The following is a 16,773-nucleotide window of genomic DNA, read 5'->3' on the forward strand; positions in this document are numbered from 1 at the left end:
CTAAGTCTCACAATTTTTTAAATAGGTCCGAAGCAACCATATTGAGAATGCATTCTTGCGTAGCCTTGCTCATGAACCATTGACAAGCGCAATATGTCATTCAGTGTATTTTGTTAATGGATATAAATTTCACGCAGAAAGTCATGGTAGCGCAAGATCAACAATGAACAGTGGAGTTTGTATATCGGATCCAAATGTTGGTGACTACTATGGTCGGATACAAGAGATTATACAAGTAGAATACCGTGAAGAACCTTTTAAAGAATACTGTATTATTCAAGTGTGAATGGTTTGACCCAACGATGAATGTTGGTGTTAAAAAGCATAATCAATACAAATTGGTGGATGTTAACCATCGTCGTCAATATAAAAAATATGAACCTTTTATTCTTGCAATGCAAGCAACTCAAGTGTGTTATGTTCCTTATCCTAGCAAGAGAAAGGACAAGGAGGATTGGTTAGCTGTATTGAAAGTTAAACCTCGGCATGTTGTTGAATTACCCGATGAGGAAGTGATGGTAATTTCAGATGCGAATCTCCCCTTCCAAGTTGAAGAAGTTGAAGATCATGTGATAGATATGAACATTGTCGTTGATGTATCTTACTGTTTTTTGTTTGTTGTAATCAAAGCTGAATGCTATGTGTTCTGTTTGTTGTAATCTAAGCTGAATGCTATCTGCAAGAATATATCTATATTTATTGCTTTTCTTTGATGTCTAACTTCTCGCTCATTTCCCTAAATTTATCGCTTACTATAAAATTGAAAAATCTAGCAGTAATTTTGGCCCAATTCTTGACTTATACCAGTGTTTTCTGTTTGCAGGGACTTAATTCTTGGCTTATACCAATTTATGAATATAATTTGCTTACATGTAATTTTTTTTGTAGGTATGACTCGAGGGAGAGGCAGAGATAGCATAGCTCGTGGAGGCAAGTCCTCAGTTAGGGGTAGGGGTAATTCTGCTATTCCTGCAAATATGCCTTCTATTCCCATTCCCATAATTAGTCCTCAACAAGGTGGTACGAGTTTTTTAGGTGGGCGAAATCACATAAACCAAGTACAAACTTTAGCTTCTAGCAGTACCACACCCGTTCAAACATCAGGTCATGGTAATACCCCAACTATCCATTCTGAATCATCTCCTAATACACCTGATCAGAGTAACCCAATAGGTGAGGGCATATCTACTCAAAGCAACACAATTGGCGAAGGTGAGTGCACCAGTAGTCGCGGGCAGCGGACTACTCTTGCTCCTACAGGGTTAGTCCATGTTTTTACTATTATTTTTTATATAGAAATTTTGATTTATGATACCCCTTCAACTATTGTCTTCAAATTTTTTCAGGTTAGAACCTAGTGGATTATGCTCGTCGAAAATATTTAAATCTTTCAAGCATGAACTTGATCCCAATGGAATCAATTGGAAAAGTGTCTCTGACGAGATAAAAAACTTTTCGGAAAAGGGTCAAATATATCCCTATACTATTTGAAATAGTTTAAATACATCCTCCATTTGAGTATCTGGTCAATTATATCCTTACCGTTATACTATTGCACTGATTTGCCCCTAATTTAGACGGAAGGACACGTGACAACCTGAAAAAGAAATAACCCACCCCGATTTTAAATACCTGGATCCCTTTACAATCCCCTCGTTAACTTGACCCATACCCGACCCATTCCCCTTCATTTGGTTTCTTCTTTGCAGACATTTTCGAAAATAGTTACAGCCCCAAAACAGTTGAATCGAAGATGGTGAAAGGATGCCAAGGAGAACTAATCAGACCATACGTCAGGCGAACTTTTCTTGGATACAAAAGGTCGAAATCACACCAGTATCCAAACACTTCGTTGATTAAGATCTGGGAAGTGAACACTAAGAAAGAAGTATAATGTCACCTCGAGAAGCGAATGGCAAACATTTACAGTACATTTGGGGTAAAGTTTGTAGGCTTCATGGAAACAGTAGCGTCTTTAGAGCCTATTTCAAGTCCAATTTGTCTTTCATGTCCATGGGTGATTGAGAGCTCAAGTTTGGGGTTTTATGTATGCAGCAACTTAAATGTAGCGCATAGAGAAATTTTAATTGCTTCATTATTGAATCCCTTGGGCTGTTGATTCTGGGAGTTTGGATCCAAAATTTGAAGACGTGATTGGCATTATGGAAATTACACTTGAACTTGAAAAATTATTTGGGTTTGAAAATGGAATTGTCTGCTTGAGCTACAATTTGGTTACTGTACTGATAAAATTGAAAGCAGCTAGATTTGATAATTGAGAAAAGAAATTTTGGGGCTTAAAGTTTCGAGCTCTATCACTATAGCTCCTGATATTTGAACTGGTGGAAGGAACTAGTTTGGGAGATTAATTAATTTGTGACTGAAAGTAGTTGGGTTTTAACATCGATTGAAAACATTGATTTGGAGTGTAGAAGACAGAGAAGGATATAAAGAAAAAAGGAAAGAAAATGAAAAGAAAAATAAAGAGAATTTAGAGGGGAATGGGTCGGGTATAGTTCAAGTTAAGGGGTGGGGTTTGTAAAGTGAATTGGATATTTTAAAATTGGGGGTGGGTTATTTGATTTTTAGGTTGCCATGTGTCTATCCGTCAAAATTAGGGGCAAATTAGTGCAAAAGTATAACGGTAAGGATATAGTTGACCAGTTACTCAAACGAAGGGTATATTTAAACTATTTCGAATAGTACAAGGATATATTTGACCCTTTTCCGAAAACTTTTATTGGGGAGAATTCAAGGTATAACTTTTCATTATATAATGAATTTAGGAAGTGTATTAACTGTTATAAATAAGATATTAATGTTATTACTTAATAAAATTATTTCAGAAGAAATTCTATTGGGACTCTTCCATGGATAGTGCAGTGAGGAGCCAATGGGAGATTAAGGCATCAATAAGGTACAAAGATTTCATTTCAAAAATGAAATCTAAAACAGTTAGGCCAAGAGGTGTTCAAGAAGAAGTGTGGGAAAGTTGGGAACAACTTTGGAAAGATCCCAAGTGTGTTGAAAAGTCAGAAATAAATGCAAAGAATCGTCGTGGCGGTAGGAGTGGAGTCTCCATTGGGACTCACACAGGCGGCTCTGTCTCCACTGGAGAGTATCGCAAGAGACTTTTAAGTATATCGCAACAAAACTTTATGAATGAAAATATTACTTAATTGAACAAGTAATAAAATTCCTATATGAGAGAATGCCTTAAAGTTACTGGATTAAGCTCTAAGGAACCTATGCACTTCAATTCTGTCTTCTACTATCTACTTGGTTTAAATCATGTCTACAAACCTAACTGAAATTGTATCTGCTATAGTTGAATACCATCTGATAGAACCATGTGTTGCAAAACCTCATTATGAAAACTAATGTACTTAACTTATAATTGGATCATGCTTGCGTAGTGTAAATCTTCACTATTCAGGACCAACTATGATGCCCATGTAGCCTAATTCCATGTTTAGTACTCAGTCCTGTTGTAATTTGGTAGTATTAGTTAGAATACAACATGTACACATTTGAATGTCACCTATTAGGAGTTCTGTACTCATCCCTGCCTTAAAGGAAACTACTGTTTGTATATTATGTTTATGATTGTGTTTTCAGGACATTAAAATCTACTAAGTTTACTGAAGTTTACCTATAGACTTAGAAGAAGCCCTTTAAATGTTTATCTATCTTGTTTGAATATATCACTATATATATATAACTCTTAACCAATCTAGATGTGAACGAAGATCTCTTTGGAGATCACTTGCCAATGTATTTGCCTGCCCCTGTTTTCTTAAGAATGTAGAAGTGGATTGTTAACTTTCTCACTTAGTGAGGAATGGAATGTTGGTCTGTATGTAGACTCCCATTAAGTATGTATGATTAAGTACATGATCACAACTAATGACCTTCATAAGTATGAACCCGCTAACAGGGCTATTTTGGTTTGACTAGTGTATTTTGGTGCTCTTTCGCTGCAGCTATCACCAACTACCCTTGTGATTTTATAATTTAAATGGTCATGCACAAGTGGAGGGATTTTATGCCTCATTTAGTATCTGGAATGCTGCCTGTGTAAGATTTGCAAAGCATAACCTGTCCGGAGGGAGGAGGGACGGAGGGAGGGAGTTGTCTTAGGTAAATGGCCAACATAAAAGTAGTCTAATAATGATAAAACCTCTAACCATTGAATAATAAACTTGAAGAATTATAGAGAATGTGTCTAGTAAATTCCGACTAGTTGAGGGGCAGTTGACTGATTGTTCTTTAATGTCTATGGTAAAAATAGAAATGGGATTTGAGTGTTTCAAATACTCCGCCGTGGGGCTTCCGTAGATGACTAAGGCATAGTGTTGTTTCATCTAGATTAGGTTGGGGTTTTCATGAAAGCTTTTTCAGTCTGGTTAAAGACTTGTATGTTAGTGAATAGATAAATATTCGATTATAAAACATCTACTTCTAGATAATCTCAAAATTTGTCTTAAAAGACCAATGTAGTATGGAATTAGATTGGGCCCGAATAGAGCAGAATGTTTACAACCTAAAGGAAAATCATATAGTCGAATCAGAATGTTTACTTATTCTGAGCCCTTGTATTCATGTGCTGCTGTTTTCTCACTGTTTGCTAGCACCTGCAATTGATTATGTCGGAGTGATCTTAAGCTTGATAAGAGTACATGATAGTACTACATGCTTGTGTGCATTAAAATTGTGATCCAGTTTGCATTAATTGAGTCTGAAATTCCTGTCCAAACTGGCATATGTCCACAGTTCCTGCTGCATTTTTCAGCTTGTTGTTGTGACCTCCATTTGCTTGTTAAATAGGAGAAGGGCTCATTATATCTAACATGTCCCAAATATCAATTCCAAATGGGATTTCAATCATTATCAATTGAATCTCTGTTAGTTACAAGTTCAGAAAGATTAAAAGTTAGAACCTTTGCTATAGTAATATTTTCATCCTTTTAAAAATAAATTATTTTTGGTATAGGCTGTTGAAAAGGGTCGAGACCCAACACCAAGTGAATTACATTTGTACATCCATACACATGGGCATGATGGAAAATCTTTTCTTGATGAGAAAGCTCGACTTGTGCATGTAAGTTCAATATTTTATAATCTTATTTACTATAATATAAAAGGAATATGAAAAGCATCCTCTCTGTTGGTTAATTAAATGCTCAACATTCTTGACTATTTTAATTCAGCACTTATTACACCTCTTTTACAGGAAAGGTATCAGAAAATATTACAGGAACAAACACAAACTCAATCTGATATTGATCAATGTAAAGCATATTACGAAGCCGCGGGAGGGGAAAAGAAGAGAAGAGTATATGGTCTTGGATCTCAAGCAAAATGCTACTATGGACCGAATCTTCGTGGCTCTTCCGGATCAGATGCTTCATCATCAATACCACCTTCGGGTGCTCAATCAGCATCGAACCTGGATGAGTTAGTGAGGCATTTGATTCCTGCACTAACAGAGCACATAGTTCCTGTGATAACTGATCATATGCTTCCAGTATTGACTGAGCGGGTGCGTGAAATGATTTCGTCATCACCCTCACTGACTTCTACTGACCACCCATTAGATGTGGTACCAACAGTTCATGTTCCTACTACTGCTACTGTTCATGGGGTTCATCCATCTGTTTCAGATGATGACCTTAACCTCTAAGCCTCGTATTTGGAAGTTTTTTGGTTTGAACTTTATTGTTGGTGTTAAGGATAATTCGCACCTTTTTGGTTTGAACTTTATTGTTGGTGTTAGGGATAATTCGAACTTAATTATATTAGCTATATGCATTTTGGACCTTGAAGTATGTTAATTTATATGAATTTTAGTTATTATAAAGGATATCTAATAATATACATGCAAAGTGCATGAGCAGAGAAAATTTAAAATGCTAAATAAAAAGGATTTAAAAGGGAAAAATATTGCGACGGATTGCAACATACGATTTTGGTTGCCAAATGCAAAGCTGAAATTAGTCTCAAAATATTGGCGACAGATTTGCGACCGAATTTCTGTCACAAAAGTATACCAACGACGAAATGCATTGTGAAGTTAGCGACAAAATTTTCTAATATAGCGACGGAAATTCTGTCGCTAATTGCAGCAACGGATAGTGTTCGTCGCTAGAACGTCGCTAATATTGCGACGGATCCCATTTTTCCGTCGCTAAGAGCTTAGCAACGAGCAGATCAGCAACAAATGGTAATCCGTCGCTAATCCTGATAGCGACGGAAAAAGGCTCTTTAGCGACGGATTTTGTCCGTCGTTAAATGCTATTTTTTTTGTAGTGATCTCACTTCTTATCTTTGAGTTTTGCCTGAAGGAAAGAACCATGCCAAAATTTCCTCGCCAGATCATTCTATGATGTAATAGAATTAGCTCGTTCCGCCTTCAACCATCGTTTTGCTTCGCCCAATAGAGATAATGGGAGCAATGTGAGCCTCACATAGTCTGGAGTGACTCTTTTAGTGATATAAGTATCACTAATCTCCAAGAAGTTCAAGATCTGCTGTTGTGGATCCTCGTGTGGAAGACCCATAAACTGCCCATTCGCATGTAATAACTGGATCATGCTCTATTTCAGCTCAAAGTGCCCAGTGATTCTGGGCTTCATGATACGAATTACGAACAAAAGAATATAGCAAAATACGTGGAATCAAAAATAAGAGCTAGACTTACAATTGATTGGAAGAAAAAGAACCAATTAGGTTATGAAGCCTAATTACCCCTAGGAACTCAATCAATTGTAACCCTACGCTATGAAAACCCTCGAGAGATTGGAAACTCTTGAAAATCCAGATAAAGTAATTGAGCAATTAAGCATTCACTACTAATTGCTCACAAACTAAGACTAAGTTAGCACTAATGAAAGCAACAAATAAACTAAAGGCATAAACATAAATGCATTAATTAAAAGATAAGGATAAATGGTGAGACTTGCACGTCTTCAAGTTTATCATTCATCAAATCTAGCTAAAATAAAAGCCTTAAGGGCTATTTATACTATAATGAGTATTTGGCTACAAATGACCCAAATACCCCTAAGCTAATTCTAAGGAGCTAAGTGTAGTCAATTATTATAAGTATAGCCTTCTTGATCTTGACTCCTTTAAAACACTCCAATGCTATGATGTTGACTTGAAAATCATTAGACATGCTCATCCGGCATTTGGATATGTTCCGATTTTCCTCTTTGAAGCATTTGTCGTACTTGTGAATGAGAGGGTGTAGTAGAGGGATTAGTAAGTGTCATACTACTCTCCCTTCCTTGTTGCCTCAAGTGAGATTCCCCAATATGGAATTCAACCTTGAATTCGTTTTGTGTTGCCGTATGGTAAAATTGGTAACCTTCTCACTTATGTCATAAAGAATAGAGACAACTTCATGCATCGAAGTCTCACTCCTTGGATCACAATTAAGACTAGAAGTTTGTCCGTACTCCATGATACTTACAAAATGAGCAAACCCCTTTTCTAATTGAAGGAAGAAAGCTATTGAGCCAATCATTCAATAAAGAAAATAAGTCGTCGGTTTACTGGAAGACTTGGTGAAGAGCTTAGTGCAAGGGAGACCGAGCGAGGGGGATAAGTTCACAAGTCAGTAGTAAAAGTCCTCACCAACTCACTTAATGTCACTCAACCCTCGTGTATCACACCTTGTACCAATTGGCTTTTGCGTGCTCAAAATCCTATTCACTCTTGCCTTTTGCCGCTCAAGTAGTGAATGTCAAAATTGCTAGCAAACTTAAGTCCCAAAGTTTCAAAACAAGTTTAAACCGTCTTCGGGGTGCAGTGGAAGTTGTGTATTCACAAGACGGACAATTAAAGCAAACGGACTTGAACCAAGCAATTCACAACGAAAGTAAAAGATAAAAGCACGAAACAATTGGCACGAAATAAAATTAAGCACACAGAACTAGAATTAAACTTAATATGAACTAATATCAAGTTTACACTAGTTTAGAATTAAAAAACAAAAAGAAAAGATTAACAACTGGAAAGAAGAAGAGAACTGGGCAGAAAATTTGGATAGAAGACTGGGCAGACACTCCTGAACTTCTGATCTTCTCGACTTGTTGCAATCTTCTGGGATTGATACTATGCCAAAAACTTGGTGACAAACTGGAACAAAATTGGTGCAAAACCTTCTGATTCTCAAACCTTGGAAATTCAGCTTCAACTGTGCAGGAATTACAGTCACAACTTCACTAAACTACTGCAGGTTTTTTTAGCTCACAGATGCAGAAATTTCAGATCTCTGCTGGTGCATAAGTACCGCAAGCAATGAGTGCAGAAAATCCCATCTAAAACACTGTGCAGAATGCTCTTAACCAGTGCAGAAAAAAACCAGCTCAACAGAGATCAGGATAACAAGTTTCAGCTGACGATTTCAGACCTAAGAACCTTATAAGCAACTGGCCGCCTGGACCTTTTAACTGGTGCAGTCTACAGTTCACAATACCCTAAATTTTGACAGAAGTGGTGCAGTTCTGCAGCTCAAACAAGGCTCTGCAGATTGTTGGAACCTCTGATAGAGACTGCTCCAAAACTGCAGATAATTGGAGAACAATCACAACAACAGCCACACCAGCAGGTTTCCAGTCCCTGACAACCAAGCAGAAACTGCAGCTAGAACTAGGCCAAACTGCAGCTCAATAATTTAATTCAAAGAATCACGGTTGACTGCTCACAGAGATCACTAAACCAGCTTCAAACTCACAAAAAGAACTTCAAAGATTGTTTAGAACTTTCTCAGATATTAGCAGCATTTTTAATTTTCCAGAACTCTCAGATGATCACAAGTATAACAAGAAATTCAGTAACGCCTTTTCCAATCCAAACTCACTAATTCAAGCTGCTCAATCTCTAGTCCAACTGATCCCCTCTATTAAACTCAATGACAACAACAACAACAATTAGAAACCAGTGGCAACAAGTTCAAACTAGGACAATTTCAGCTATCAATTTACTCCATAATTGTCCCAAAAATAGTTGCAAACTTCAACAACTAAACCAATCAGTTTTCCAGCAACAGGATTTGATTTCAATACTTCAAAACTGGTTTTCAATCAGTCTCTAGTGATTCAAACTCAAATCAGCTAACTTCAATCAATTTCACAACAGCTATCAACAAGGAATAAGCTTGGACACTCAAAACAGTGTAAGAACTGAAGGATAGGATTGACATTTTTCTGCAAAATGAGCTTCAAATCGATCCCTAAATCAGCAGCTCATACAACCTTAAACAATAACAGTATGATCAGACATTATTTCTAATTTTCGAACCAAAACCCTAGCAATCAGTTCAATTCGACCTCAAATCTTCAGATTTCACCTAGTATCAGTGTTTCCAACTAGAATCTCGAATACCTAACCAACTTCGAACCCTAATTTTCAGATTTCCAACGACCAGCTTCTTCGAGGAACTCGGCAAAGACGGGTTTCAAATTTATGACTTGGAATCCCTCAAACTCAGTCCAGATTCAAAAATGGTTATCAAAACCCTCCTTTAAGACCTCAATGCGATTCAAATTAGCAGCAACACAAATTTTTTAATGAGATTCGTTACCCAGAAACTTAGAAATCGGATAATGAAGAAACAAAACAGATAGGATTTCTATTTTGAATACGGATGAACAGTAAACTTACTATTTTGGGAAATTTTCGTTTTTTTATTTTTTTTTATTTTCTGATTCTAATGATAATCAAAACAAAGACCCAAGGATTGATAGGGCAATCCAAAACCTCTGACTCTGATACCAATAATACGGATTACGAACAAAAAAATACGAATATAGCAAAATACGCGGAATAAAAAATAAGAGCTAGACCTACAACTGATTGGAAGAACAAGAACCAATTAGGATATGAAACCTAATTACCTCTATGACCTCAATCAATCGTAACCCTAAGCTATGAAAATAAGAGCTAGACCTACAATTGATTGGAAGAACAAGAACCAATTAGGATATGAAGCCTAATTACCCCTAGGAACTCAATCAATTGTAACCCTACGCTATGAAAACCCTCGAGAGATTGGCAACTCTTGAAAACCCGAATAAAGTAATTAAGCAAGTAAGCATTCACTACTAATTGCTCACCAACTAAGACTAATTTAGCACTAATGAAAGCAACAAGTAAATTAAAGGCATAAACATAAACGCATTAATTAAACGATAAGGATAAAGGGTGAGACTTGCATGCCTTCAAGTTTATCATTCATCAAGTCTAGCTAAAATAAAAGGCTTAAGGGCTATTTATACTAGAATGGGTATTTGGCTACAAATGACCCAAATACCCCTAAACTAATTCTAAGGAGCTAAGTGTAGTCAATTATTATAAGTATAGCCTTCTTGATCTTGACTCCTTTAAAACACTCAAATGCTATGATGTTGACTTGAAAATCATTAGACATGCTCATCTGGCATGTATCACTTAACAATGCTGGAGGTGACATTAGTAATGCTGGGCATCGCCACCTCTTGAACAGCCATACGTTAGCTCCTCTGCCATGCCCTCAGGAAATTGAACAAGTGGCTGAAAATTATTTGTGTCCCTTGCTTCCCTCAACCTCCTGTGAAATGTTCTCTCAGGTTCGGGGTCATTGAAGTCTATCTTGGCTTTTGACCCTTCGCATTCAAAGAAAGTTCTTGAGAGCAGAGCAACCAATAAGAAACGTTGGTCTTGATGAAATAAATAACTAAAGCAAAAACTAGAAAGTGGTCAATATTACAATCCCCGACAACGGCACCAAAAACTTGTTGTTCCCAAACGCATACGCAAATATACGTGGTCATACAAGTAATAAAATAATAAATCGAGTGTTGAAACCATAGAGACTTGTGTTAACTACCCCCTAGTTTCACTAAGATTATAATTTAGTCAAGTATTTCCGAGTTCAAAATTGTGATTGTACTCCGCAATAATTCTAATAAGTAACTAATTTATCAAGCAACAAAATGGTTGTTGTGTATTCAGTAGAGATGAATATTCTTGGATTGTGATCGATTCACCAATCCTATTGTGCTATAGTTAACTCTCCCTTTCATACAATTCACTCATGGTTGCTAATTAATCAAACAATTTCTCTCGTAGCCTTCTCCTGAAGTACTATTCGTCTATTCGAAATAGATTAATGCCTATATTCCTATGGAATCAATCTATTAAGAACGCATTAAGATTATGATATGTAATTAAGCACGGTGACTAGATATATTCCTATCCTAACCGCAAATCCGCCCCCCTCGGAGTCTAGATTATGCTCTCTTCAATTATTTTCTAATCTCAACATGGCTTTCCCAAGCATAGCATAGATAGTAAATAGAACCTAACTGTTGGCCAGGCAATTAAGCAATTAATCACATAATTGAAGAAACGGTAAATTGTAATCAAGGTTAAGTCAACTTTAAACGATTTTTTTCATGGCTAAATCACAACCCTAGAACTATGGATTTAGCCACTCATGATAATGTCAAAACAAATTCACAAGTGTTGAATAACTAAAAATACTAAGAAAAGATAAAGAAAACGAGATATCTTCACTCCCGGATGTTCCTCGTGTGTATTTTTCCTTCAAAGTGGCGTCTCTCTCTCTCTCTCTCTCTCTCTCTCTCTCTCAAAATATGCTTGGTCTTACTTTTATACGTGTTGGGTAGGTCTTGAGCCGAAATAACCTTGTCCCGGACAAAGTTGAAGAAGTTTTCCGTCACCAGTGCCCAAGGTAGCATGGAGCACTAGGAAAATAAACATTCTGGAAATTGGGCCACAGGTTGCGCCCCACGCTGCCTGTGGCCCTGGAAATTGCCATTTTTAACTTTTTCTCTTTTTTGGCTCAAATCTCGCACCTTTTGCCTCTATTGCCTCCGGATGATTTCATCATACAAAAACACAAGAACTAACATAAATCAATACATTTTACATTCGAAATCCATGAAGCACGAGTAAAACATCAATCAACATTGCATTGATCATTTCAACTCTCCCAGTATAGGATAAGTTCTTTGAACCCCAACTCCTTATTCTAGTAGTTAGTTTGTCCACCAGCACTTGACAGTCCATTTAGTTTGTCCACCAGCACTTGACAGTCCATTTTTGATAGTTTCTTAGATTATATTGGAACACCTTAGTACTTGAAGGGGAGTGTGTCTCTGTTATATCCTGTTACTTCACTCAAATCCTCTATCTCCTGTATCTCCATGTTCACAACAAATATGTTAGACTTGCCTGCATTGGTTGTTAGCTGACAAGTGCAAAACACACACTTAAATATGCTCGCTAGTTGAATATAGCAATTATTATATCTGTCACGACCGAAAATTCACTAGTCGTGATGGCACCTAACCCAACCCGCTAGGTAAGCCAACTATACTATCCAATTCCCATAATATTTAATAAGGCAGTTTAAACAAGAGAAATATCTAAATCTTATACACTTTCCCAAGGATTGGTAGTACAAATCACGAGCTTCTAAGAATAGAATTTACAAAGCTGATATGAAGTAAATACATCTTCTGTTTGAAAAGTATATAAACAGAGTTTTATAAATCTACGACTACCATGAACAAGAGGCAGCAACAACTGGAACGCAGGTACATCTTTAAATCCAGCAACCATCGAACACATCAACAACAACAGACAACATCTGCACGCAATGTGAGAAGTGTAGTATCAGTACAACCGACCCCATGTACTAGTAAGTAACAAACCTAACCTTAGGTTGAAAGTAGTGACGAGCTGGAACATAGGTCGGGTCCAACACTAATAACCAACAGCAGTTCATAACAACTTAGAGCATATAAATGAAGAAGTAACTCAGAGATAAAATGCTTAGCTTTTTAATAGTTTTTCGAAAATAGTTCCGCTTTTCAAGTATATCAGTAAAAATCCAAATCCCTTACCGAAATCGTCAAAAATAAGAGTAAGTTTAAAAATTGTAACTTTTTCCCAAAAACTTTTCATCAGGTAAATGTTTTATTTTCAGTTAGCATGAGAAAAGTACATCTCTATGCCTACATGTCAAGATATAGGTAAAAATCATGAATGTCACCAAAACCAGGCAGGAATGAAAAATGCATCTCTGTGCATATATCTCAAGTACGTATGTCAAATGCAATGTCTCTCAGTGATGAACTCATGTACTCACACTCTCAGAGTACTCAACCTCACTGTCTCGCATTATCTCTTACCGTGCTCAATACTCAGCATACTCAATCACTCGGCATTGTAGAGTACTCGTTGCAGCATGCAACCCGATCAACACACACCCTCCCCCCACCCCTCCCCCCCCCACCCATATATATATATATATATATATATACACACACAGTCGACTGCGCTCACTGGGGGTGTGCAGACTCTAGAGGGGCTCCTTCAGCCCAAGCGCTATAATCTGCACGGACAACTCACGTGCTATTATTAATATCAGAATCCGCACGGACAACTTACGTGCTATAGTATCAATGTCGGAATCCACACAACTCACGTGCTATAGTATCAATAACCTTACAATTAGGCCCAAGGCCTCACTCAGTCATCAATCTCTCCAGTCTCACTCACGGGCTCACAATGTCATGAAGCTAGCCCGGCAACAATGTTATGATGTATCAATTAATAACAACTAAGACGTAGATACGATATAAATGCGTGAATATGATTGAGTATGAAATAACAATGAAATCGGTGAAATGACAGCAAGAAACGACCACAATGGGTCCCAACAGTATCGGCATAAAGCCTAAACATGATATCTAGCATGATTGACAGCTCAATTACTTTGTCACGTGGTGAAAACACAGACATCAACAAGATAGGGCCACTATATAGTGCCATAGAAAACAACAAAGTCACAATTCACAAGGTGCACGCCTACACGCCCGTCACCTAGCATATGCGTCGCCTCAACACTAATCACATAACACGTAATTCGGGATTTTATACCCTCAGCACTAAGTTTAGAAGAGTTATTTACCTCGAACAAGCCAATTCCAATACCGAGCAAGCCAAACGATGGTCCAAAAATGCCATCTCGTGCATTCCAACCTCCGAACGGCTCAAATCTAAGCAAAATCAACTCAAATACATCAAACAATGCTAAAGGAACCAATCCCAACTGAAAAAGGTCGAATCTTTAATCAAACGCCCAAAATCGGTCAAAAAGCCCAACCCGGACCCGCACCTCAGAAGCCAACAAAACACACAAAATCCTACAACCCATTTAATTATGAGTCCAACCATACTAATTTCACTCAAATCTGACTACGAATCGATGTTCAAAACTTAAAAATTCACTTTATGAAATTTTAGGCAAAACCCCCAAATTTCACTTTGAAATCATCAATCAAATCCCAAAAACGAAGATGGATTCATGAAATATAACCAAAACCGAGTAGAGAACACTTAACCCAATCCATATGGTGAAATCGCCTACGAAATCGCCCAAATCCGAGCTCCCCGACTCAAAATATGACCAAATGAACAAACCCTTGTTTTATATATAATTTCTGCCAGCTATTCTGCCTTGTTTCTCGTGCCAAACAATCCCAAAAATCACTTTTTATACCTCCAATGGATTCCTTGTGAAATTTTAGTCAAGGTAGGCTTTTGAATCACTCCATTTGACCTTATAATGAAGGAAATATGTTGATTTCAATATTTGCAAATAGTTCAGATTTTTAAATACGAATTCAGTGGCAATTTCGTAATTAATCTGAAAAAAAATCTGGCAACCCAATTCTTAGTAAAATGACCATAAATTCCTCATACGATGTTCAAATTCGACGATTCTTTTTGCTATGGCTCTGTAATTACGATGCGGATCTAATACTTCATTCAAAATAGCAATCGGAGATCATTTGCTTAATATGATACCATTTATGCTTGAAGAAACGACTTCAAAACATAAGAAAAACGAGCGCAACGCAGCCAAAACCTAGTCGAAACTCACCCGACCCCTCGGGATCCCATACGAACATACCAAAAAGTTTCATAACATAACATGAACCAACTCGAGGCCTCAAATTATGCATAACAATATCGAAACGACAAAACGCGCCTCAAATCAAACGTAATTAACTTTCGACTTCCAAAAACTCGCGCCGAAATATATCAAGTCAAATGAAATCAAATTTGGCACACAAGTACTAATACATCATACGGAGCTACTCGTGCCCCCAAACTACCGAGCGAAATGCAAAATGCTCAAAATAACCGGTCGGGCCGTTACAATATCGTATCCACAGGGATTGGAGCTAACAGTTATGATCGTGGTTTGTAGCTAGATTGCTATCCAAGATGATCAATAGTTGAGATTTATGTGATTTAAAACTAAAATTAACTAAGAGTCTAAACTATTGGCTAATGACAATCAAAGCTAGTATTAAGCAAAGGAAGATATCAATTGGGATAAAATAGAGTTGATAGGATAGATGTAAGACAAACGTTTGGGATCTAACTCTAGTTAATTCACTTCTAATGTTCAAGTGGGTTTCTCGAATTCACTTGATTATTAATTCAATTTTCTAGTAGAAATTCCTCTCTCAATTAAGTTTCAAACTCACAAGATGAACCGACTTTAAGCACGTGAGACGTGCAAGAATTTGTAGTGGATTGTTCTTTAGCAGAACCTTTTTTGATGATCCTCCTAACTAGATTTAATCAACAATTCAACTAGCCTCATTCGATTAATAAGAAGAATGAATGACTTCAACCAACAAAATATAATGCAAAAATATCACAAGTTATTCCTCTCTCGATTACATTAACAAGTGAACACAGATGCAACAGTTAAAACATCCAAAATGATTCAATACATAAGCTAGAGTTAATTATCCACAAACAAGTATCAATACACCAAATCCACAAAACCCTAAAGAGAAATACTCCATAGGCATGGAGTAATTCATCACAATTAAGTTTAAAGTAAAGAAAAACATAAAACAATCCAAACCCCTGTCTTGAGTTGGGATTGAATGATGGATTCCTTGTACTCTTCCTTCTCCAACTTCTCCTTAGCTTCCCTAGGTCTTAGATATGTCAAAAGTCCCAAAAAAACCGTTTTTCCATGTATATATACCAAGTAGGGTATGACCCAAATGAAAGCACCTTCTCCTACGTGAAATAGGACACTTTTCCGGAGTTGGACGTGCGCGGCCGCGCACCTGGAAGTGTACCCGCGCACTTTTCACACTGTTCTGCCCCATATGCGCGCCCAATGCGCCGCCAGTGCGCGGATGCAAACTTTTTACCCTTCTCTCTTGAGAATTTGAAAAAACGTAAAACATGAAAGTTGTAGCCCTTTAAAATATCTTTCCAACGATATATTGTGAAGCCTAAATGGATATCTGAGAGAAAAGTTATGTGCATTTTATTGGACACTACGCAGTATGCTTGCTCGATTCTTCATTCGTTCTTAACTATCATGGGTTGATCCCCGAACATGATCCCGGCTTAATTCCTTAGGCTTTTACTCAGACTTCAAAGCTCCAAATCACTTAAATCATTCCATAACATCTACATAGCTCGGAATCACTCCTACATGGCATAAAACATACAATTAATGCAAAACACTAGCGATTAAAGCTCAAACTCAACTAAAGTGCAGTAAATTGGAATGTAATAATCGATTAAAACATGAGATCATAGCCTACCATCAATACCTCACACTTAAACCATTGCTCGTCCTAGAACTATCAAACCATACTGTATATAGACTCAACCTTACTAAGCAACTCTCCTAACTCATTACACCAAGAATAT

General features: G+C 37.1%; 1 protein-coding gene across 1 annotated transcript; it reads left to right on the forward strand.

The window, feature by feature from the left end:
• The first annotated feature begins 890 nt into the window (after positions 1–890).
• LOC109218878 lies at positions 891–5,683 on the forward strand. The gene is made up of 6 exons (XM_019383275.1): positions 891–1,261; positions 1,347–1,447; positions 2,731–2,756; positions 2,847–3,138; positions 4,998–5,101; positions 5,234–5,683. The coding sequence occupies exons 1-6, from the start codon at positions 891–893 to the stop codon at positions 5,681–5,683; spliced, it is 1,344 nt and encodes a 447-aa protein (XP_019238820.1).
• Positions 5,684–16,773: the final 11,090 nt, after the last annotated feature.

Source organism: Nicotiana attenuata, unplaced genomic scaffold, assembly GCF_001879085.1.
Source record: "Nicotiana attenuata strain UT unplaced genomic scaffold, NIATTr2, whole genome shotgun sequence".
NCBI lineage: Eukaryota > Viridiplantae > Streptophyta > Magnoliopsida > Solanales > Solanaceae > Nicotiana > Nicotiana attenuata.

Coding starts and splice junctions, on each gene's coding strand:
- LOC109218878 (XM_019383275.1), top strand. CDS start 891: ATGACTCGAGGGAGAGGCAGAGATAGCATAGCTCGTGGAGGCAAGTCC. Junction 1,448..2,730: donor AAGTGTCTCTGACGAGATAA/AAAACTTTTCGG, acceptor GACCCTTTTCCG/AAAACTTTTATTGGGGAGAA. Junction 5,102..5,233: donor AGAAAGCTCGACTTGTGCAT/GTAAGTTCAATA, acceptor CCTCTTTTACAG/GAAAGGTATCAGAAAATATT.